The following is a 25,630-nucleotide window of genomic DNA, read 5'->3' on the forward strand; positions in this document are numbered from 1 at the left end:
AATATCTTACGTGGAAGGTGGTCATGCTATTAGCCTTGGCTTCGGCTAGGCGTGTGTCAGAGTTGGCGGCTTTGTCACATAAAAGCCCCTATCTGGTTTTTCATAAGTATAGAGCAGAATTGCGGACCCGTCCACAATTTCTGCCAAAAGTGGTTTCATCTTTTCATATAAACCAACCTATTGTGGTGCCTGTGGCTACTACTGACTTGGAGAATTCTGAGTTGCTTGATGTGGTCAGGGCTTTGAAGGTTTATGTAGCCAGAACGGCTAGGGTCAGGAAAACAGTCGTTGTTTAACCTGTATGCATCCAACAAGCTTGGTGCTCCTGCTTCAAAGCAAACTATTGCTCGCTGGATTTGTAACTCGATTCAGCAGGCTCATTCTGCGGCTGGATTTCCGCTGCCAAAATCAGTTAAGGCCCATTCCACTAGGAAGGTGGGCTCTTCTTGGGCGGCTGCCCGAGGGGTCTCGGCATTACAACTTTGCCGAGCGGCTACTTGGTCAGGTTCAAACACTTTTGCAAAGTTCTACAAGTTTGATACTCTGGCTGAGGAGGACCTCTTGTTTGCTCAATCGGTGCTGCAGAGTCATCCGCACTCTCCCACCCGTTTGGGAGCTTTGGTATAATCCCCATGGTCCTTACGGAGTCCCCAGCATCCACTAGGACGTTAGAGAAAATAAGATTTTACTTACCGGTAAATCTATTTCTCGTAGTCCGTAGTGGATGCTGGGCGCCCGTCCCAAGTGCGGACTTCTTCTGCAATGCTTGTATATAGTTATTGCTTCAATAAGGGTTATGTTACGGTTGCATCAGGGTTTGACCTGATGCTCTGTCGTTTGTCATACTGTTAACTGGTTGTTTTCACATGTTATACGGTATGATTGGTGTGGCTGGTATGAATCTTGCCCTGGATTACCAAAATCCTTTCCTTGTACGGTCAGCTCTTCTGGGCACAGTTTCTCTAACTGAGGTCTGGAGGAGGGACATAGAGGGAGGAGCCAGTGCACACCAGAACCTAAATTCTTTCTTAAAGTGCCCATGTCTCCTGCGGAGCCCGTCTATCCCCATGGTCCTTACGGAGTCCCCAGCATCCACTACGGACTACGAGAAATAGATTTACCGGTAAGTAAAATCTTATATTTTGTAGGAATTAAATGATTCCTTTATTAACATTGTTTTGAATATTTATGTCGTAGAAGAATATGGCAAAACAATATATTATATATATTGGTAGATGCTCAATTAGCTTAGTGATATCATTCAGGTGCTCGAAAGGGAGGGGTATTTCTAAGCAAGAAAAAAGGCATTTGTTTCCCCCAGCACCCTGAATGATAACCGTAACCAGATATAAATTCCACATAATAATAGAATTCTGAGATCTTCGTTGCATTTCATTTTTGTATCACTTTCTCTATAGCTTCGGCTTCCTAAATACTAATTTATTAACACTATAGTTTTTTCACTGTGTGTATGCTACGCTGGGCTTTCTGGCTTATGCTGGTGTTTTGGGGAGCCACACCCTGCACCTAGATATAGCGCTAGGGTCCCCAAATATACAGAGACACCTTGATGCGGCTTTGGGGCTTATTCACACATTTGCGCAAAATGTGTAACGAAGATCTCTGAATTCTATTATTATGTGGAATTTATATCTGGTTACGGTTATCATTCAGGGTGCTGGGGGAAACAAATGCCTTTTTTCTTGCTTAAAAACAATATATTATGCCATTATAATTGCCCCAATTGCTGCAGTCACCCACTAGACTGCAATAATTACCAGTTACCATATGCAGCCCTCACACATTAAAAAGTAAATAAAAGTGCTAATACATACCACTGGTGTAAAACTAAGTTGTGTGATGTTGGTGTCTGAGTTTGACCCTCAGTGAAACCCAAGATAATAGGAAACAGTGCAGTGCTGTGTTGCTTTGATAGTGCTCCACTGTTCTATTACCCTCACACATTACACTGCAATATAATTAGCCCCTCATGCTGTCATAGTTTACATTTCTTCTTCTACTACCTTGTGACCTACACTACTATTTGAACCTTAATGAAATACTGTTTTGTACAAATTTAGTTACCCTAAGGCAGTGGTTCCCAAAATTTCTTGAATCACGGCACCCTAGATTATCAGCATATTTTTCACGGCGCCACTAGACCAAAAGTTTCTTATTGAGAAATTCAGGAAAAATTATTAAATTAAGTAAATTGTGTTTGTCATTCTTAGGGTCAGTTATGTTGTGGTAGACAGGGTTGTGCTTCTGATTGTCCATATATTATATTATTGGCAGCTACTAATACTGGTTTTGCCTATCGCATTATCTATGAATAATTTTTGTCATGAACTAGCAACCTGAGGCACTCCTGCAAGTGCCTCATGGCACCCAGTTTGGGAACTACTGCCCTAAAGTAATTTCAGTCTGGAATAGAGTGCATGTAAAAATAGGATTTTAATTGCCTACTGGTAAAAACTTTTCTCGTAGTCCGGAGAGGATACTGGGGTCGATTTTAGTACCATGGGGTATAGACGGGTCCACTACGAGCCATAGGCACTTTAAGAATTTGATAGTGTGAGCTGGCTCCTCCCCCTATGCCCCTCCTACCAGACATAATTTGATAGAAGGATAGATAAGGATAGTGGTGAGATTCCAAACCAGCACACACAACAAGAGGAAAGCCAAGCTAACCAAACTTGATACAGGAACAGCAACGGCTGAACCAACATTACTTAACCAAGTAACAGTGCAGGAAGAACGAAGTACTGGGCGGGCACCCAGTACCCTTTATGGACTAAGAGAAAAGGATTTACCGGTAGGTAATTAAAATCCTATTTTTTCTTGCGACCTAGAGGACACTGGGGTCCATTTAGTACCATGGGGATGTACCAATGCTCCCAAACCGGGTCTGAGAATGCTGAGGTTCCTGCAGAACTGATTGGCCTCTGAGGACCTTCAGTTTGGTCAAAGTATCGAACTTGTAGAATGTAGCAAACGTGTTCGAACCTGACTAAGTAGCTGCTCGGCAGAGCTGTAAAGCCGAGACACCCCGGGCAGCCGCCCAAGAAGAACCAACCGACCTAGAAGAGTGGGCCTGTACAGATTTTGGACATGGCAAACTTGCTGTGGAATAAGCATGCTGGATAGGAAGTCTGCTTTGAAGCAGGACACCCAATCTTATTGGGATCATAAAGAACAAACAGCGAGTCCTTCTTTCTGTGACGAGCAGTTCTTTTCACATACACCTTCAAAGCCCTCACGACATCCAAAGACCTTGAAGTAGCAGAGGTGCCTGTGACAACTGGAACCGCAATAGGTTTGTTGATGCGAAACGCAGACACCACCTTAAGAAGAAATTGCTGACGACTTCTGAGTTCAGCTCTATCCTCATGGAAAATTAAATAGGGACTTTTGTTAGACAAAGCCCCCAGCTCTGACACACGTCTTGCTGAAGCCAAGGCCAACAGTGTGACGATCTTCCACGTAAGATATTTTACGTCCACCTCCTGTAACGGCTTAAACCAGTCCGATTAGAGGAAATGCAGCACCACATCGAGATCCCAAGCTGCAGTGGGAGGCACAAAGGGAGGTTGGATGTGCATAACACCTTTCAAGAACATCTGGACCTCAGGGAGAGAAGCCAGTTGTTTCTGAAAGAAAATGGACAAGGCCAAAATCTGGAATTTTATGGAGCCCAGCTGTAGGCCCACATCAACTCCTGCTTGTAGAAAATGCAGGAAACGTCCTAGATGGAATACCACCGCAGAAAATTTTCTGCTCTCACACCAGTAGACGTATTTCTGTCAAATACGATGGTAATGCTTAGACAACCCCCTTCCTGGCTTGGATCATAGTTGGGATAACCTTGTTATGGTGTGTACACACGGTGAGATTAAAAGTTAGTGCAAATTGCAAGGTGTTGTGCCGCTTGCGATTCCGATTCGCTGTCCCGCCAGGTCGGTATCACAAGAAAATATAGACTGTGCAGGCAAGTCAATCCTTGCTAGATCGGTGTACTATCTAGTTCATCTCACATAAGCCAAAATCTCACATAAGCCAAAATCGTAAGCACACATAGTCCATATCTCAAGAAAAGTTAGTCAAAATCGGTGGAGCTGGTCTCCGGGGAGTTCAGGGGAAATCGCTAAGTTAAAATCGGGCATAGCAATGATCTCACAGTGTGTACACACCATTAGGGACCCCTCTCCTGGCTAGAATCAGCCGTTCAACTTCCATGCCGTCAAATGTAGCCATGGTAAGCCCTGATAGACGTACGGGCCCTGTTGCAGAAGATCCTCGCGAAGAGGAAGAGGCCACGGATCTTCGAGGAGCATCTCCAGAAGGTCCGTGTACCAGGCCCTTCTTGGCCAGTCCGGGGTGATTGAACCTTTTTCTTTTTTATTCTCTCTAGAATTCTTGGGATCAGATGAAGTGGAGGAAACACATACACCCTCTGATAGACCCATGGAGTCGTCAGGGCATCTACTGCCACCGCCTGTGGGTCTCTCGACCGGGAACAATACCGCTTGAGCTTCTTGTTGAGACGAGAGGCCATCATGTCAATCCCCATCGACTTGTCAAGCACCTGAACACTTCAGGGTGAAGGCCTTACTCCCCCGCGTGCAGGTCATGCTTGCTGAGGAAGTCTGCTTCCCAGTTGTCTACTCCCTAAATGAAGACCGCTGACAACACCACAGCGTTTCTCTCTGCCCAGAGGAGAATTCTTGACACCTCTGACATTGCTGCTCTGATTTTCGTTCCGCCCTGTCGTTTTATGTACATTACTATCCGCCACATTGTTCGACAGGACCTGAATGGCCCGATCTTGAAGAAGATGTGAGGCCTACAGAATGGCGTTGTAAATGGCTCTGAGTTCCATAATGTTTATTGGAAGGACGATTTCCTGACTGGACCATCTTCCTTGAAATTGCACTCCCTGAGTGACTGCTCCCCAACCTCTGAGGCTTGCGTCTGTGGTTAACAGAATCCAATTCTGAATTCCGAACCTCCAACCCTCGACGAGGGGAGAAGGGAGATCCTGGCTTTTGGCGACAGACTGATCCTCTGGTGCATGTGAAGATGCGATCCGGACCATTTGTCCAAAAGATCGAGCTTGTAGGGTCTTCTGTGAAACCTTCCGTATTGAAGAGCCTCGTAAGAAGCCACCACTTTCCCCAGAAGGTGAATACATAGATGCACTTATATTGGGGTTGGCTTCAGGACATCCCGAACCATCGACTGGATCACTAATGCCTTTTCCAACGGAAGGACACCTTCTGTGACTCCATATCCAGTATCATTCCCAGGAATGGGAGCCTCTGTGTTGGCTCTAGGTGAGATTTTGGAAGGTTCAGAATCCACCCATGATCCTGGAGAAGTTTGATTGAGAGAGCAATGCTGTCCAGCAAACTTTCCCTGGACGGTGCGTTTATCAGGAGATTATCCAGGTATGGAATTATTTTCACTCCCTGCTTGTGGAGTAGAAGCATCATCTCTGCCATCACCTTGGTGGACACCCTCGGTGCCATGGAGAGACCAAATGGCAGGGCCTGGAACTGGTAGTGACAGTCCTGCAGTGCAAACCATAGGTAAGCCTCATGAGGCGGCCAGATCGGAATGTGAAGGTTTGCATCCTTGATATCCAGAGACACTAGGAATTCCCCCTCCTCCAGACCTGAGATCACCGCTCTCAGAGACTCCATCTTCAATTTGAACACGCATAAGTTCGGTTTCAACGACTTGAGGTACAAAATTGGTCTTACCGAACCATCCGGTTTCGGTACTACAATCAAGTTGGAATAGTACCCCTTTCTCTAACGTCCTAGTGGATGCTGGGGACTCCGTAAGGACCATGGGGAATAGACAGGCTCCGCAGGAGACAGGGCACTTTAAGAAATAATTTGGATACTGGTGTGCTCTGGCTCCTCCCTCTATGTCCCTCCTCCAGACATCAGTTTGAATCTGTGCCCGGACGAGCTGGGTGCTACTTAGTGAGCTCTCCTGAGCTTGCTAGAAAGAAAGTATTTTGTTAGTTTTTTTTTTATTTTCAGAGAGATCTGCTGGCAACAGACTCTCTGCTATGTGGGATTGAGGGGAGAGAAGCAGCCCTACTCACCGAAGATAGGTCCTGCTACTTAGGCTACTGGACACCATTAGCTCCAGAGGGATCGTACACAGGATCGCACCCTTGGTAGTCCGATCCCGGAGCCGCGCCGCCGTCCCCCTCGCAGAGCCAGAAGTCAGAAGCCGGTGTTTGAAGCAAGAAGACGTCAAAATCGGCGGCAGAAGACTCCAGTCTTCATATGAGGTAGCGCACAGCACTACAGCTGTGCGCCATTGCTCCCACACTAACCCACACACTCCGGTCACTGTAGGGTGCAGGGCGCAGGGGGGGGGGGGTGCCCTGGGCAGCAATTAAGAACCTCTTGGCAAAAAAGCAGCATATATACAGTTGGGCACTGTATATATGCATGGGCCCCCGCCATATTTTTACACATAAACGTGGGACAGAAGCCCGCCGCTGAGGGGGCGGGGCTTCAGCGCCATTTTCTCTCCACAGCTCCGCTGAGAGGAAGCTCCCCAGGCTCTCCCCTGCAGAATCACGGTAGAAGAGGGTAAAAAGAGAGGGGGGCACATAAATTTGGCGCAAAAACAATATATACAGCAGCTACTGGGTTAACACTAAGTTACTGTGTGACTCCTGGGACATATAGCGCTGGGGTGTGTGCTGGCATACTCTCTCTGTCTCTCCAAAGGGCCTTGTGAGGGAACTGTCTTCAAAAAGAGCATCCCCTGTGTGTGTGGTGTGTCGGTACGCTTGTGTCGGCATGTTTGACGAGAAAGACTGTGGAAGCAGAGCGGGAGCAAATGAATGTGGGGTCGCCGCCGACGGCGCCGACACCCGATTGGATGGATATGTCAAAGGTTTTAAATGATAATGTTACTTCCTTGCATAAAAGGTTGGATAAAGCAGAAGCTTTGGGACAGCTGGGGTCTCAGCCCATGCCTGATCCTATGTCGCAGAGGCCGTCAGGGTCTCAGAAGCGCCCACTATCCCAAATTGTTGACACAGATGTCGACACGGATTCCGACTCCAGTGTCGATGGCGATGATGCAAAGTTACAGCCTAAAATGGCTAAAGCCATCCGTTACATGATTATAGCAATGAAGGATGTGTTGCACATCACAGAGGAAACCCCAGTCCCTGACGAGATGGTTTATATGTATGGGGAAAAAAGGCAAGAGGTGACCTTTCCCCCTTCACATGAGTTAAATGAGTTATGTGAAAAGGCTTGGGAATCTCCAGATAGAAAACTGCAGATGTCCAAACGTATGCTTATGGCGTATCCTTTCCCGCCAACGGACAGGTTACGCTGGGAATACTCCCCTAGGGTAGACAAAGCTTTAACACGCTTATCCAAGAGGGTAGCCCTGCCGTCACAGGATACGGCCACCCTAAAAGATGCTGCGGATAGAAAGCAGGAGGGTATCCTGAAGTCCATTTATACACATTCAGTTACCCTACTAAGGCCGGCGATTGCGTCGGCCTGGATGTGTAGTGCGGTAGCAGCATGGACAGATACCTTATCTGAGGAACTTGATACCTTGGACAAGGATACTATAGTACTGACCCTGGGGCATATAAAAGATGCTGTCCTATATATGAGAGATGCCCAAAGAGACATTAGCCTACTGGGTTCTAGAATAAATGCAATGTCGATTTCTGCCAGAAGGGTCCTGTGGACTCGGCAATGGACAGGCGATGCCGACTCAAAAAGGCACATGGAGGTTTTACCTTACAAGGGTGAGGAATTGTTTGGGGACGGTCTCTCAGACCTGGTCTCCACAGCTACGGCTGGAAAGTCAAATTTTTTGCCATATATTCCCTCACAACCTAAGAAAGCACCGTATTACCAAATGCAGTCCTTTCGATCACAAAGAGGCAAGAAAGTACGAGGTGCGTCCTTTCTTGCCAGAGGCAGGGGTAGAGGAAAGAAGCTGCACAATACAGCTAGATCCCAGGAACAGAAGCCCTCCCCGGCTTCCACTAAATCCACCGCATGACGCTGGGGCTCCACAGGCGGAGCTAGGCCCGGTGGGGGCGCGTCTCCGAATTTTCAGCCACAAGTGGGTTCACTCCCAGGTGGATCCCTGGGCTATAGAGATTGTGTCTCAGGGATACAAGCTGGAATTCGAAGAGATGCCCCCTCACCGTTACCTCAAATCGGCCCTGCCAGCTTCCCCGTTAGAGAGGGAAATAGTGTTAGCTGCAATTCACAAATTGTATCTTCAGCAGGTAGTGGTAAAGGTTCCCCTCCTTCAACAGGGAAGGGGTTACTATTCAACCATGTTTGTGGTACCGAAACCGGACGGTTCGGTCAGACCCATATTGAATTTAAAATCCCTGAACATATACCTGGAAAGGTTCAAGTTCAAGATGGAATCGCTCAGAGCGGACATCGCAAGCCTGGAAGGGGGGGATTTTATGGTGTCTCTGGACATAAAGGATGCTTACCTTCATGTCCCCATTTATCCACCTCATCAGGCATACCTCAGATTTGTGGTACAGGATTGTCATTACTAATTCCAGACGTTGCCGTTTGGTCTCTCCACGGCACCGAGAATATTTACCAAGGTAATGGCGGAGATGATGGTGCTCCTGCGAAAGCAAGGGGTCACAATTATCCCGTACTTGGACGATCTCCTCATAAAGGCGAGGTAAAGAGAGCAGTTGCTGATCTCGGGAAGTGTTACAGCAGCACGGCTGGATTCTGAATATTCCAAAGTCACAGTTGATTCCTACGACTCGTCTGCCATTCCTGGGCATGATTCTGGACACAGACCAGAAGAGGGTTTATCTCCCGATGGAGAAGGCTCAGGAGCTCATGACACTGGTCAGAGACCTATTAAAGCCAAAACAGGTGTCGGTGCATCACTGCACGCGAGTCCTGGGAAAGATGGTGGCATCATACGAGGCCATTCCCTTCGGCAGGTTCCATGCGAGGACCTTTCAATGGGATCTGTTGGACAAGTGGTCCGGATCGCATCGGCTGATCACCCTTTCCCCCAGGGCCAAGGGTGTCTCTCCTGTGGTGGCTCAAAGTGCTCACCTTCTCGAGGGCCGCAGATTCGGCATTCAGGACTGGGTTCTGGTGACCACGGACGCAAGCCTCCGAGGGTGGGGAGCAGTCACACAGGGAAGAAATTTCCAAGGTCTGTGGCCAAGTCAGGAGACTTGTCTTCACATAAACATCCTGTAACTGTGGGCAATATACAACGCCCTACGACAAGCGGAGACCCTGCTTCGCGACCGTTCGGTGCTGATTCAGTCAGACATCACCACCGCAGTGGCTCATGTAAACCGCCAAGGCGGCACAAGGAGCAGGGTGGCGATGGCGGAAGCCACCAGAATTCTTTGCTGGGCGGAGAATCGCGTAACTGCACTGTCAGCAGTGTTCATTCCGGGAGTGGACAACTGGGAAGCAGACTTCCTCAGCAGGCACGACCTCCACCCGGGAGAGTGGGGACTTCATCAAGAAGTCTTCGCGCAGATTGCAAGTCGATGGGAACTGCCACAAGTAGAGATGATGGCATCCTGCCTCAACAAAAAGCTACAGAGGTATTGCGCCAGGTCAAGAGACCCTCAGGCGATAGCTGTAGACGCTCTAGTGACACCGTGGGTGTTCCAGACGGTCTATGTATTTCCTCCTCTTCCTCTCATACCCAACGTGCTGAGAATCATAAGAAAAAGAGGAGTGAGAACAATACTCATTGTTCCGGATTGGCAAAGAAGGACTTTGTATCCAGAGCTGCAAGAAATGCTCACAGAGGACCCATGGCCTCTGCCTCTAAGACAGGACTTGTTGCTACAGGGACCCTGTCTGTTCCAAGACTTACCGCGGCTGCGTTTGACAGCATGGCAGTTGAACGCCGGATCCTAGCAGAAAAAGGCATTCCGGAGGAGGTTATTCCTAAGCTGATAAAGGCTAGGAAGGATGTGACGGCTAAACATTATCACCGTATATGGCGAAAATATGTTGCTTGGTGTGAGGCCAGGAATGCCCCTACGGAGGAATTCCAGCTGGGCCGTTTCCTTCACTTCCTACAGTCGGGAGTGACTTTGGGCCTAAAATTGGGTTCCACTAAGGTCCAGATTTCGGCCCTATCCATTTTCTTTCAAAAAGAACTGGCTTCTCTTCCTGAAGTTCAGACGTTTGTGAAGGGAGTGCTGCATATTCAGCCCCCTTTTGTGCCTCCAGTGGCACCTTGGGATCTTAACGTGGTGTTGAGTTTCCTGAAGTCACACTGGTTTGACCCACTTAAAACCGTGGAGTTAAAATTTCTCACGTGGAAGGTGGTCATGCTATTAGCCTTGGCTTCGGCTAGGCGTGTGTCAGAATTAGCGGCTTTGTCACATAAAAGCCCCTATCTGGTTTTTCATATGGACAGGGCGAAATTGCGGACCCGTCCGCAATTTCTGCCAAAAGTGGTGTCATCTTTTCATATGAACCAACCTATTGTGGTGCCTGTGGCTACTCGTGACTTGGAGGATTCCGAGTTACTAGATGTGGTCAGGGCTTTGAAGGTTTATGTAGCCAGAACGGCTAGAGTCAGGAAAACTGAGTCACTGTTTATCCTGTATGCACCCAACAAGCTGGGTGCTCCTGCTTCAAAGCAAACTATTGCTCGCTGGATCTGTAACACGATTCAGCAGGCTCATTCTGCGGCGGGATTGCCGCTGCCAAAATCAGTAAAAGCCCATTCCACAAGGAAGGTGGGCTCTAATTTGGCGGCTGCCTGCGGGGTCTCGGCATTACTGCTTTGCCGAGCAGCTACTTGGTCGGGTTCAAACACTTTTGCAAAGTTCTACAAGTTTGATACCCTGGCTGATGAGGACCTTGTGTTTGCTCATTCAGTGCTGCAGAGTCATCCGCACTCTCCCGCCCGTTTGGGAGCTTTGGTATAATCCCAATGGTCCTTACGGAGTCCCCAGCATCCACTAGGACGTTAGAGAAAATAAGATTTAACTTACCGGTAAATCTATTTCTCGTAGTCCGTAGTGGATGCTGGGCGCCCATCCCAAGTGCGGACTTTTTTCTGCAATACTTGTATATAGTTATTGCTTAAATAAGGGTTATGTTGGTTGCATCAGGGTTGATCTGATGCTCCGTTGTTGTTCATACTGTTAACTGGCTAAGTTTATCACAAGTTATACGGTGTGATTGGTGTGGCTGGTATGAGTCTTGCCCTGGATTCCAAAATCCTTTCCTAGTACTGTCGGCTCTTCTGGGCACAGTTTCTTTAACTGAGGTCTGGAGGAGGGACATAGAGGGAGGAACCACAGCACACCAGTATCCAAATTCTTTCTTAAAGTGCCCTGTCTCCTGCGGAGCCCGTCTATTCCCCATGGTCCTTACGGAGTCCCCAGCATCCACTACGGACTACGAGAAATAGATTTACCGGTAAGTAAAATCTTATTTTAGCTGATGAGGTGGAACTGGAACAATGACGTGAGTCTTTACCAGTTTTTGGATGGCATATCGTAAAGTTAAACTTGCCTCTTATGAAACTGGCAAGCCCGATTTGAAGAATCTGTGAGGTGGGAGCTCTTGGAACTCCAATCTGTAGCCCTGGGAAAAAAGATTTATGACTGAGGGATCCTGGCACGAATTTGACCAGATTTGACTGAAGAATTGTAAGCGAGCTCCCACCTGACAGCCTTCCAGGCATTTCAGTCCACCTTCATGCTGAAGTCTTTGAGGAAGCAGAGCCTGAGCTCTGTTCCTGAGCACCAGCTGTTGCTGGTTTGCGTGGTTTACCTCTTGCGCCACTGGAGGACATAGAAGCATCTCTGGATTTGCCCTTGAACATGGCCATCCGAAAGGACTGTAACTTAGAAGCTGAATAAGTGTTCTTAGTTGGGTATGGCTGTGGAAGGAAGATACGTACACTTACCCGCACTAGCTGTGGAGATCCATTTGTCCAATTCATCTTCGAACAAGGCCTCTCCTGTGAATGGTAGGCCTTCCATGCCTTTTCTGGAATCCGCGTCCGCTTTCCACTGGCGTACCCACAAGCCTCACCTTTCCGACACTGCCATAGTGGTGGTGCGTGCGTTAAGCATGCCTATTTCCTTTATGGCTTCCACCATAAAGTTTGCAGAGTCCTGTATATGCTGCAGGAGTAAGACAACATCTCTCCTATATAAGGAATCTAACACCTCAATTAGGTTACCTGACCATTTTGCAATGGCTTTTGTGATCCACGCACATACAATAGTGGGTCTTTGGGCCACCCCAGCAGCTGTGTATAATGATTTGAGTGTAGTCTCAATTTTACGATCAGCCGTGTCTTTCAGGGAGTCTGCACCAGGCACAGGTAATACATTTTTATGTGACAGCCTAGAGACTGATGCGTCCACTATCGGTGGATTTTCCCATTTTTTCTTATCCTCCAGAGGAAAAGGAAAAGATTAGAGCAACCTTTTAGGGATCTGAAACTTCTTATCAGGATTAACCAATGGTTCTTCAAACAGGGTATTCAGTTCCTTTGACGCAGGAAAAGTGACTGAGGACTTCTCTTTTACATTAAAATAAGATTCCTCACACTCCTCTGACACCTTATCAGGAATATGCAGAACATCTCTGATAGCCTCTATATGAGCCTCTAATTCCTGTGACAAAGCTGCATCCCCCCCTTTGAGTCCACCTCCCCCTCCTCCATGTCTGACCTGTCAGCATCAGTCAGACTGCAGGATATGGGCCAGAGATCACTTTTGCGGACAAATGGGAGGGGATTGAGACGCTGTCCTGGGGACTGAGCATCTGTTCATAAACTCATCCACAGTCTGTTTTAAGTATTGTGTATTTTCTCATTGCGGGACAGTTTTGTAGAAAGAGTTGAAATCATTCCCTTAAGAGAATTAACCCATTCTGGTTCAGCCCCGCTAGTCTGTGAACCCGGAGTACCCAGTAGTGAGCCCCCTGGTGAAGTGGAACACACTGCGGTACAAGACACACACTCTTTGCCTAATATAATGTAATGTGACAGCACACGCATACAGAGGAAAGGTTAAGCATAATTAATCCACAAAGAGCCCTTCAGGGGGACACAGATGTTTGGAGCCAGCCCCCACGGCGCCCTTATCGCTAATGTCAAGCTTAGCCGGGTCGCAGACTAAGTACCCTGGTAGGGGACTTAGTACACTAGTAATCGCTACCCCCTGCTGTGACTCCCTGGTACCGCTGAGGTAATTTGGAGTCACCCTGGAGGAGCTGCGCGTCCCTATCTGTCTGTGTCCACTGCAGAGGAAAAATGGCGCTGGTGAGCTGCTGGATGCTCTCACAGTGAAGCCCCTCCCCTTCAATGGCGCACAGTCTTCCCGCTTTTTTTATACTGGCTGAGGAATCTGGTGCTTAAAATGGAGAAAACCGTTTTAAGGCTATTTTGCCAGTATGAGTACAGTGTACTGGGACGCAGTTGTGTACTGTGTCCAGAGACGCATTCTGCCCCGTTCGCCATAATGGCTGGTGCCTTGCTAGCCAGGATGCTGGCTCAGTACTCACCACTTTTCATTCTTCTGACTCTGTTAGTGGTGGCGGCGTGCTGCGGGACTGTACGCTCGCCATAATGGGCTTGCGAATAGGTCCCTGAGGAGCTCAGTGTCCTGTCAGCCGGGAACGGGACCATTAACCCTTCAAGAGGTTGGGCTGTCGTCCCCCCCCCCTCCCCCCCAAAGTCCAATGAAGCAGGCAGGCTGGTGCCATCCAGCCCTGCCTGAAAATAACAAACATAAAATAAATGCACAAAACTCTTCAGGGCATATTTTCTAAACTGAGTCTGGTAGGAGGGGCATGGAGGGAGGAGCCAGTGCACACTATCAAATTCTTAAAGGGCCCATGACTCCTAGTGGACCAGTCTATATCCCATGGTACCAAATAGACCCCAGTATCCTCTAGTACGTAAGCGAAATATACATTTGTTTACTGTATGAAGGAAGCCTACTGCGATAAAATACAGTTGAATATTTGGTGTACCAACTAGAGATGAGCGCCTGAAATTTTTCGGGTTTTGTGTTTTGGTTTTGGGTTCGGTTCCGCGGCCGTGTTTTGGGTTCGAACGCGTTTTGGCAAAACCTCACCGAATTATTTTTGTCGGATTCGGGTGTGTTTTGGATTCGGGTGTTTTTTTCCAAAAACACTAAAAAACAGCTTAAATCATAGAATTTGGGGGTCATTTTGATCCCAAAGTATTATTAACCTCAAAAACCATAATTTACACTCATTTTCAGTCTATTCTGAATACCTCACACCTCACAATATTATTTTTAGTCCTAAAATTTGCACCGAGGTCGCTGTGTGAGTAAGATAAGCGACCCTAGTGGCCGACACAAACACCGGGCCCATCTAGGAGTGGCACTGCAGTGTCACGCAGGATGTCCCTTCCAAAAAACCCTCCCCAAACAGCACATGACGCAAAGAAAAAAAGAGGCGCAATGAGGTAGCTGTGTGAGTAAGATTAGCGACCCTAGTGGCCGACACAAACACCGGGCCCATCTAGGAGTGGCACTGCAGTGTCACGCAGGATGGCCCTTCCAAAAAACCCTCCCCAAACAGCACATGACGCAAAGAAAAAAAGAGGCGCAATGAGGTAGCTGACTGTGTGAGTAAGATTAGCGACCCTAGTGGCCGACACAAACACCGGGCCCATCTAGGAGTGGCACTGCAGTGTCACGCAGGATGGCCCTTCCAAAAAACCCTCCCCAAACAGCACATGACGCAAAGAAAAAAAGAGGCGCAATGAGGTAGCTGACTGTGTGAGTAAGATTAGCGACCCTAGTGGCCGACACAAACACCGGGCCCATCTAGGAGTGGCACTGCAGTGTCACGCAGGATGTCCCTTCCAAAAAACCCTCCCCAAACAGCACATGACGCAAAGAAAAAAAGAGGCGCAATGAGGTAGCTGACTGTGTGAGTAAGATTAGCGACCCTAGTGGCCGACACAAACACCGGGCCCATCTAGGAGTGGCACTGCAGTGTCACGCAGGATGTCCCTTCCAAAAAACCCTCCCCAAACAGCACATGACGCAAAGAAAAAAAGAGGCGCAATGAGGTAGCTGACTGTGTGAGTAAGATTAGCGACCCTAGTGGCCGACACAAACACCGGGCCCATTTAGGAGTGGCACTGCAGTGTCACGCAGGATGTCCCTTCCAAAAAACCCTCCCCAATCAGCACATGATGCAAAGAAAAAGAAAAGAAAAAAGAGGTGCAAGATGGAATTATCCTTGGGCCCTCCCACCCACCCTTATGTTGTATAAACAAAACAGGACATGCACACTTTAACCAACCCATCATTTCAGTGACAGGGTCTGCCACACGACTGTGACTGATATGACGGGTTGGTTTGGACCCCCCCCAAAAAAGAAGCAATTAATCTCTCCTTGCACAAACTGGCTCTACAGAGGCAAGATGTCCACCTCATCTTCACCCTCCGATATATCACCGTGTACATCCCCCTCCTCACAGATTATCAATTCGTCCCCACTGGAATCCACCATCTCAGCTCCCTGTGTACTTTGTGGAGGCAATTGCTGCTGGTCAATGTCTCCGCGGAGGAATTGATTATAATTCATTTTAATGAACATCATCTTCTCCACATTTTCTGGATGTAACCTCGTACGCCGATTGCTGACAAGGTGAGCGGCGGCACTAAACACTCTTTCGGAGTACACACTTGTGGGAGGGCAACTTAGGTAGAATAAAGCCAGTTTGTGCAAGGGCCTCCAAATTGCCTCTTTTTCCTGCCAGTATAAGTACGGACTGTGTGACGTGCCTACTTGGATGCGGTCACTCATATAATCCTCCACCATTCTATCAATGTTGAGAGAATCATATGCAGTGACAGTAGACGACATGTCCGTAATCGTTGTCAGGTCCTTCAGTCCGGACCAGATGTCAGCATCAGCAGTCGCTCCAGACTGCCCTGCATCACCGCCAGCGGGTGGGCTCGGAATTCTGAGCCTTTTCCTCGCACCCCCAGTTGCGGGAGAATGTGAAGGAGGAGATGTTGACAGGTCGCGTTCCGCTTGACTTGACAATTTTGTCACCAGCAGGTCTTTCAACCCCAGCAGACCTGTGTCTGCCGGAAAGAGAGATCCAAGGTAGGCTTTAAATCTAGGATCGAGCACGGTGGCCAAAATGTAGTGCTCTGATTTCAACAGATTGACCACCCGTGAATCCTTGTTAAGCGAATTAAGGGCTGCATCCACAAGTCCCACATGCCTAGCGGAATCGCTCCCTTTTAGCTCCTTCTTCAATGCCTCCAGCTTCTTCTGCAAAAGCCTGATGAGGGGAATGACCTGACTCAGGCTGGCAGTGTCTGAACTGACTTCACGTGTGGCAAGTTCAAAGGGCATCAGAACCTTGCACAACGTTGAAATCATTCTCCACTGCACTTGAGACAGGTGCATTCCATCTCCTATATCGTGCTCAATTGTATAGGCTTGAATGGCCTTTTGCTGCTCCTCCAACCTCTGAAGCATACTGTATAGAGGGTTGAATTCCACCTCGTTACCACTTCTTGCTTCAGATGATGGCAGGGCAGGTTCAGTAGTTTTTGGTGGTGCTCCAGTCTTCTGTACGTGGTGCCTGTACGCCGAAAGTGTCCCGCAATTTTTCTGGCCACCGACAGCATCTCTTGCACGCCCCTGTCGTTTTTTAAAAAATTCTGCACCACCAAATTCAAGGTATGTGCAAAACATGGGACGTGCTGGAATTTGCCCATATTTAATGCACACACAATATTGCTGGCGTTGTCCGATGCCACAAATCCACAGGAGAGTCCAATTGGGGTAAGCCATTCCGCGATGATCTTCCTCAGTTGCCGTAAGAGGTTTTCAGCTGTGTGCGTATTCTGGAAAGCGGTGATACAAAGCGTAGCCTGCCTAGGAAAGAGTTGGCGTTTGCGAGATGCTGCTACTGGTGCCGCCGCTGCTGTTCTTGCGGCGGGAGTCCATACATCTACCCAGTGGGCTGTCACAGTCATATAGTCCTGACCCTGCCCTGCTCCACTTGTCCACATGTCCGTGGTTAAGTGGACATTGGGTACAACTGCATTTTTTAGGAGACTGGCGAGTCTTTTTCTGACGTCCGTGTACATTCTCGGTATCGCCTGCCTAGAGAAGTGGAACCTAGATGGTATTTGGTAACGGGGGCACACTGCCTCAATAAATTGTCTAGTTCCCTGTGAACTAACGGCGGATACCGGACGCACGTCTAACACCAACATAGTTGTCAAGGACTCAGTTATCCGCTTTGCAGTAGGATGACTGCTGTGATATTTCATCTTCCTCGCAAAGGACTGTTGAACAGTCAATTGCTTACTGGAAGTAGTACAAGTGGGCTTACGACTTCCCCTCTGGGATGACCATCGACTCCCAGCGGCAACAACAGCAGCGCCAGCAGCAGTAGGCGTTACACGCAAGGATGCATCGGAGGAATCCCAGGCAGGAGAGGACTCGTCAGACTTGCCAGTGACATGGCCTGCAGGACTATTGGCATTCCTGGGGAAGGAGGAAATTGACACTGAGGGAGTTGGTGGGGTGGTTTGCGTGAGCTTGGTTACAAGAGGAAGGGATTTACTGGTCAGTGGACTGCTTCCGCTGTCACCCAAAGTTTTTGAACTTGTCACTGACTTATTATGAATGCGCTGCAGGTGACGTATAAGGGAGGATGTTCCGAGGTGGTTAACGTCCTTACCCCTACTTATTACAGCTTGACAAAGGGAACACACGGCTTGACACCTGTTGTCCGCATTTCTGGTGAAATACCTCCACACCGAAGAGCTGATTTTTTTGGTATTTTCACCTGGCATGTCAACGGCCATATTCCTCCCACGGACAACAGGTGTCTCCCCGGGTGCCTGACTTAAACAAACCACCTCACCATCAGAATCCTCCTGGTCAATTTCCTCCCCAGCGCCAGCAACACCCATATCCTCCTCATCCTGGTGTACTTCAACACTGACATCTTCAATCTGACTATCAGGAACTGGACTGCGGGTGCTCCTTCCAGCACTTGCAGGGGGCGTGCAAATGGTGGAAGGCGCATGCTCTTCACGTCCAGTGTTGGGAAGGTCAGGCATCGCAACCGACACAATTGGACTCTCCTTGTGGATTTGGGATTTCAAAGAACGCACAGTTCTTTGCGGTGCTTTTGCCAGCTTGAGTCTTTTCAGTTTTCTAGCGAGAGGCTGAGTGCTTCCATCCTCATGTGAAGCTGAACCACTAGCCATGAACATAGGCCAGGGCCTCAGCCGTTCCTTGCCACTCCGTGTGGTAAATGGCATATTGGCAAGTTTACGCTTCTCCGACAATTTTATTTTAGGTTTTGGAGTCCTTTTTTTACTGATATTTGGTGTTTTGGTTTTGACATGCTCTGTACTATGCCATTGGGCATCGGCCTTGGCAGACGACGTTGCTGGCATTTCATCGTCTCGGCCATGACTAGTGGCAGCAGCTTCAGCACGAGGTGGAAGTGGATCTTGATCTTTCCCTAATTTTGGAACCTCAACATTTTTGTTCTCCATATTTTAATAGGCACAACTAAAAGGCACCTCAGGTAAACAATGCAGATGGATGGATTGGATACTAGTATACAATTATGGACGGGCTGCCGAGTGCCGACACAGAGGTAGCCACAGCCGTGAACTACCGCACTGTACTGTGTCTGCTGCTAATATATAGACTGGTTGATAAAGAGATAGTATACTCGTAACTAGTATGTATGTATAAAGAAAGAAAAAAAAACCACGGTTAGGTCACTGGTATATACAATTATGGACGGGCTGCCGAGTGCCGACACAGAGGTAGCCACAGCCGTGAACTACCGCACTGTACACTGGTTGATAAAGAGATAGTAGTATACTCGTAACAACTAGTATGACGACGGTATAAAGAATGAAAAAAAAACCACGGTTAGGTGGTATATAATACAATTATGGTTGGACGGACTGCCTGCCGAGTGCCGACACAGAGGTAGCCACAGCCGTGAACTACCGCACTGTACACTGGTTGATAAAGAGATAGTAGTATACTCGTAACAACTAGTATGACGACGGTATAAAGAATGAAAAAAAAAACCACGGTTAGGTGGTATATAATACAATTATGGATGGACGGACTGCCTGCCGAGTTCCGACACAGAGGTAGCCACAGCCGTGAACTACCGCACTGTACACTGGTTGATAAAGAGATAGTAGTATACTCGTAACAACTAGTATGACGACGGTATAAAGAACGAAAAAAAAACCACGGTTAGGTGGTATATATTATAATACAATTATGGATGGACGGACTGCCTGCCGAGTTCCGACACAGAGGTAGCCACAGCCGTGAACTACCGCACTGTACACTGGTTGATAAAGAGATAGTAGTATACTCGTAACAACTAGTATGACTATGACGACGGTATAAAGAAAGAAAAAAAAAACCACGGTTAGGTGGTATATAATACAATTATGGATGGACGGACTGCCTGCCGAGTGCCGACACAGAGGTAGCCACAGCCGTGAACTACCGCACTGTACTGTGTCTGCTGCTAATATAGACTGGTTGATAAAGAGATAGTATACAATACTACTAATATACTGGTGGTCAGGCACTGGTCACCACTAGTCACACTGGCAGTGGCACTCCTGCAGCAAAAGTGTGCACTGTTTAATTTTAATATAATATTATTTATCATGTACTCCTGGCTCCTGCTATAACAACCTGCAGTGCTCCCCAGTCTCCCCCACAATTATAAGCTTTATATACAATACATTGATGTGCAGCACACTGGGCTGAGCAGTGCACACAGACTGAGTCACTGTGTGACTGTGTATCGTTTTTTTCAGGCAGAGAACGGATATATTAAATAAAACAAACAACTGCACTGTCTCTGGTGGTCACTGGTCACTGTGGTCGTCAGTCACTAAACTCTGTCTGCACTCTGCACTCTCTTCTAATCTACAGTATCACAGCAATCTCTCTCTCTTCTAAATCTAATCTAAATGGAGAGGACGCCAGCCACGTCCTCTCCCTATCAATCTCAATGCACGTGTGAAAATGGCGGCGACGCGCGGCTCCTTATATAGAATCCGAGTCTCGCGAGAATCCGACAGCGTCATGATGACGTTCGGGCGCGCTCGGGTTAACCGAGCAAGGCGGGAAGATCCGAGTCGCTCGGACCCGTGAAAAAAAAAGTGAAGTTCGTGCGGGTTCGGATTCAAAGAAACCGATCCCGCTCATCTCTAGTACCAACTCCACAACCCTGAGCATTGTAACATTCTGCATGGTATACACGTCAGTAGTGTACTAAAAATGCCATGACATGTCCCTCATTTCATAGATTCATATATTGCATTACAATATAAATTATGATACTGTAGCTGTAACACATTTAATGTAAACTATTTCTTCCAGATACCTGTCCCATGTTGCCACCTGCACATGTTCAAAACAAATTTTTGCTGGTTGTTTTGCTAGTTCATTCATTTATTGTCTCGACTAGGCTGTTGATATATTTGCTTGATTACATCCGCTCTTTTAACATCTTTTACAAATATTGGTAGCCCTAAGTAAATTAGTAGTGTCTGTTAATATATTTCTAGAATGTACTGAAGAAAAGGGATCAAGTACAAGCAGAATATGAAGTCAAGCTGGATGCTGCAGCCTTGAAAAGAGAAGAAAAAACTGGAGTTAGTGTTTGTATTTCACTTTTCTTAAGGGTTTAATTGCAAAAAAAACTATTAAACCATTTATAATAAATTCTTGTGTATGTACTTGTGCCAAAATTTTGAACTCATGATGATATCTGAAAATATTGGTTGATTTCCCCCATTCACCATATTGTAGCCAATGTGCAGGATGAGTTCTGTTTTCTCATTCTGTGGAATTGCAAAGTAAAGATGGCATTGATTTAACTTATGGTATGCTGGGTAATAAGATCTTACGTAATTACCACTCTATATGCTTTGTACAGTATGTGTGTGTCTTGGCTAGATGATATCTCACATCTAACCTCTCTGCACATTAAATAGCCCTTCTAGAGCGTGACTCGGTAGCGCCAAGTGTCTTTACGTGCAACTTTTTCCATTAAAATGCGTCTTATTCGCAAAAAGATGTGAATAGGATGCACTAGCAGCTTATGCTGTTAAAACTATGCGCGGCATGCTTTTATTCTGTGTGCGACTGTGGCTGTATCTCTACGAAATGCTACGCTACAGTGTTTTCATAGAAAACACTGTAACATAGCCTATTATAAGTAGTTACTCCACAGATGCACAGGTAATACAGGCATTCCGCATATCGTTTTAATCAGCAGAGCTGCTTGTGCGTCCTATTCACATAGAAAAGAAAGACTCCCAACGCTAATGGAAGTTACACTGGACCTGTCGGCTCACTCAGCCAGGCTTCTCTGCTACGTGGCATATTGAGGCAAGATGTACGAGGACACATCTGTATATGTGTGTGTCCCTCTGTCCTGGCTTGGAGGGGGGGGGTGTGTGTGTGTGTGTGTGTGTGTGTGTGTGTGTTGGATGATGTTTATGTATGTTTCTTGGTTGCATATGTACAGTGACCAGAAAAAATATGTGAGCCTTTTGGAATTACTTTGATTCATGCATATGTTGATCATAAAATGTGATCTGAGCTTCATGTAAGTCACAAGAATAAACAAACTGTCTGCTTAAACTAATAACACACAAATTACTGAACTATACTTACCCATATTGAATACATCTTTCTCTAACGTCCTAGTGGATGCTGGGAACTCCGTAAGGACCATGGGGAATAGCGGGCTCCGAAGGAGGCTGGGCACTCTAGAAAGATCTTAGACTACCTGGTGTGCACTGGCTCCTCCCACTATGACCCTCCTCCAAGCCTCAGTTAGATTTCGTGCCCGGCCGAGGTTGGATGCACACTAGGGGCTCTCCTGAGCTCTTAGAATTTGTTATTTTCAGTGAGACCTGCTGGCAACAGGCTCACTGCAGCGAGGGACTAAGGGGAGAAGAAGCGAACTCGCCTGCTTGCAGCCGGATTGGGCTTCTTAGGCTACTGGACACCATTAGCTCCAGAGGGATCGACCGCAGGCCCAGCCTTGATGTTCGGTCCCGGAGCCGCGCCGCCGTCCCCCTTACAGAGCCAGAAGCAAGAAGATGGTCCGGAAAATCGGCGGCATGAAGACTCTGTCTTCACCAAGGTAGCGCACAGCACTGCAGCTGTGCGCCATTGCTCCTCTCACACACTTCACACTCCGGTCACTGAGGGTGCAGGGCGCTGGGGGGGGGGGGGCGCCCTGAGGCAGCAATAAAAACACCTTGGCTGGCTAAAATACCTCAATATATGGCCCCAGGGGCTATATATGAGGTAAATACCCCTGCCAGAATTCCATAAAAAACGGGAGAATAGGCCGTGAAAAAGGGGCGGAGCCTATCTCCTCAGCACACTGGCGCCATTTTTCCCTCACAGCTCGGCTGGAGGGAAGCTCCCTGGCTCTTCCCTGCACAGTAAGAGGGAAAAGAGAGGGGGGGGCATTAAAATTGGCACTGTATACAGTATATTATATAAAAGCTATTAGGGACATAACTCAGTTAGTCCCTGTATATATATAGCGCTCTGGTGTGTGCTGGCATACTCTTACTCTGTCCCCCCAAAGGGCTTTTGTGGGTCCTGTCCTCGTTTAGAGCATTCCCTGTGTGTCTGCGGTGTGTCGGTACGGCTGTGTCGACATGTTGAATGAGGAGGCAGAACAGAGGCCGATATATGTGATGTCGCCCCCTGTGGGGCCGACACCAGAGTGGATGGATAGGTGAAAGGTATTAACCGACAGTGTCAACTCCTTACATAAAAGGGTGGATGACGTAACAGCTGTGGGACAGCCGGCTTCGCAGCCCGCGCCTGCCCAGGCGTCTCAAAGGCCATCAGGGGCTCAAAAACGCCCGCTCTCTCAGATGGCAGACACAGATGTCGACACGGAGTCTGACTCCAGTGTCGACAAGGTGGAGACATATACACAATCCACTAGGAACATCCGTGACGTGATCCCGGCGATAAAAAATGTGTTATACATTTCTGACTTTAACCCAAGCACCTCTAAAAATGGGTTTTAGGTTTGGGGAGAAAAAACAGGCAGTGTTTTGTTCCCCCATCAGATGAATAAATGAAGTGTGTGAAAGCGTGGGTTCCCCCGTTAAGAAACTGGTAATTTATAAAAAGTTCCTGATGGCGTACCCTTTCCCGCCAGGTGGATAAGTTACGCTGGGATATATCCCCTAGGGTGGATAAGGCGCTCACACGTTTGTCAAAAAGGTGGCACTGCCGTCTTAGGATACGGCCACTTTAATAGGTACCTGTTGATAAATAACAGGAGGCTATCCTGAAGTCTGTATTTACACACTCGGGTACTAGACTGAGACCTGCAGATAGTGCTGCTGCAGCGTGGTTGGTGACCCTGTCAAACAGGGATACTAGTTGGCAAACATAAAAACATATTAAAGACGTCGTCTTATATATGGGGGATGCACAGAGGGATATTTTGCCGGCTGGCATCCAAAATAAATGTAATGTCCATTCTGTCAGGAGGGTATTAGAGACCTGTCACTGGACAGGTGATGCTGACTTATAAGGGTGAGGAATTATTTGGGGATGGTCTCTGGGACCTCGTATCCACAGCAACTGCTGGGAAGAAATAATTTTACCTCAGGTTTCCTCACAGACAAAGGTACAGTCCTTTCGGCTTCAGAAAAGCAAGCGGGTCAAATGGCGCTTCCTTTCTGTACAGAGACAAGGGTAGAGGGAAAAAAGCTGCACCAGTCAGCCTGTTCCCAGAATCAAGATTCTTCCCCCGCCTCCTGTGAGGCCACACCATGACGCGGGTGCTCCACAGGTGTAGCCAGGTACGGTGGAGGGTCGTCTCAAAAATTTCAGCAATTAGTGGGCTCGCTCACAGGTGGATCCCTGTTTCTTTCAAGTAGTATTTCAGGGGTACAAGCTGGAATTCGAGATGTCTCCCCCCAGCCGTTTCCTAAAATATGCCTTGCTGACAACTCCCTCAGGCAGGGAGGCTGTGCGAGAGGCAATTAATAAGCGGTATTCCCAGCAGGTAATACTCAAGGTGCCCCTACTTCAACAAGGACGGGGTTACTATTCCACACGGGTTGGGGTACCGAAACCGCATGGTTCGGTGTGACCCATTTTATATTTAAAATCCTTGAACACAAAAATTCAAGTTCAAGATGGAATCGCTCAGGGCGGTTATTCCAAGCCTGGACGAGGGGGATTACATGGTATCCTGGGACATCAAGCATGCTTACCTGCATGTCCCCATTTACCATCCTCGCCAGGAGTACCTCAGATTTGTGGTACAGGATTACCATTACCAAGTCCAGACACTGCCGTTTGGGCTGTACCTGGCACCGAGGGTGTTTTATCAAGGTAATGGCCGAAACGTTGATACTCCTTCAAAAAAAAAAAAAAAAAGGGAGTTGTAATTATCCCGTACTTGGACAATCTCGTTATAAGGGCGAAGTCCAAGGAGCAGTTGGTAGTCGGGGTAGCACTATTTTGGAAAGTGCTACAACAGCATGGTTGGATTCTAAACAGTCCAAAGTCACAGCTGGTTCCTATGACACGTCTACTGTTCCTAGGGATGGTTCTGGACATAAACCAGAAATAGTGTTTCTCCCGGAGGAGAAAGCCAAGGAGTTGTCATCTCTAGTCAGAGACCTCCTGAAGCCAAAATAGGTAGCGGTGCAGCATTGCACGCGAGTCCTGGAAAAATGGTAGCTTCCTACGAAGCAATCCCATTAGGCAGGTTCCATACAAGAACTTTTCAGAGGGACCTGTTGGACAAGTGGTCCGGATCGCATCTTCCGATGCATAGGCTGATAACCCTGTCTCCAAGGACCAGGGTATCTCTACTGTGGTGGCTGCAGAGTGCCCATCTTCAAGAGGGCCGCAGGTTCGGCATACAGGACTAGGTCCTAGTGACCATGGATTCCAGCCTTTGAGGCTGGGAGGCAGTCACACAGGGAAGAAATTTCCAGGGACTTTGGTCAAGTCATGTTATTTTCCTACACATAAATATTCTGGACCTGAGGGCCATTTACAATGCCCTGAGGCCGGCAAGGCCTCTGCTTCAAAACCAGCCGGTACTGATCCAATCAGACAACATCACGGCAGTCGCCCATGTAAACCAACAGGGCGGCACAAGAAGCAGGATGGCGATGGCAGAAGCCACAAGGATTCTCCGATAGGCGGAAAATCATGTGTTAGCACTGTCAGCAGTGTTCATTCCCGGAGTGGACAACTGGGAAGCAGATCTTCTCAACAGACACGACCTCCACCCGGGAGAATGGGGACTTCCTCCAGAAGTCTTCCAATAGGATTGTACACCATTGGGAAAGGCCACAGGTGGACATGATGGCGTCCCGCCTCAACAAAAAGCTATAAAAGATATTGCACCGGGTCAAGGGACCCTCAGGCGATAGCTATGGACGCTCTGGTAACACCGTGGGTGTACCAGTCGGTTTATGTGTTCTCCCCTCTGCCTCTCATACCAAAGGTACTGAGAATAATAAGAAGGCGAGGAG

At 47.8% G+C, this 25,630-nt stretch overlaps 1 protein-coding gene across 1 annotated transcript in view; it reads left to right on the forward strand.

The window, feature by feature from the left end:
• The window catches only part of SNX30 (sorting nexin family member 30), a 406,405-nt gene that overhangs the window by 309,844 nt on the left and 70,931 nt on the right, over positions 1-25,630 (forward strand). Inside the window, exon 8 of the mRNA XM_063914721.1 lies at positions 20,651-20,737. Coding sequence (XP_063770791.1) covers positions 20,651-20,737 — 87 coding nt within the window. The remainder of the gene's footprint in view (positions 1-20,650; positions 20,738-25,630) is intronic.

Source organism: Pseudophryne corroboree, chromosome 1 (assembly GCF_028390025.1).
Source record: "Pseudophryne corroboree isolate aPseCor3 chromosome 1, aPseCor3.hap2, whole genome shotgun sequence".
In the NCBI taxonomy this organism is placed as follows: domain Eukaryota; kingdom Metazoa; phylum Chordata; class Amphibia; order Anura; family Myobatrachidae; genus Pseudophryne; species Pseudophryne corroboree.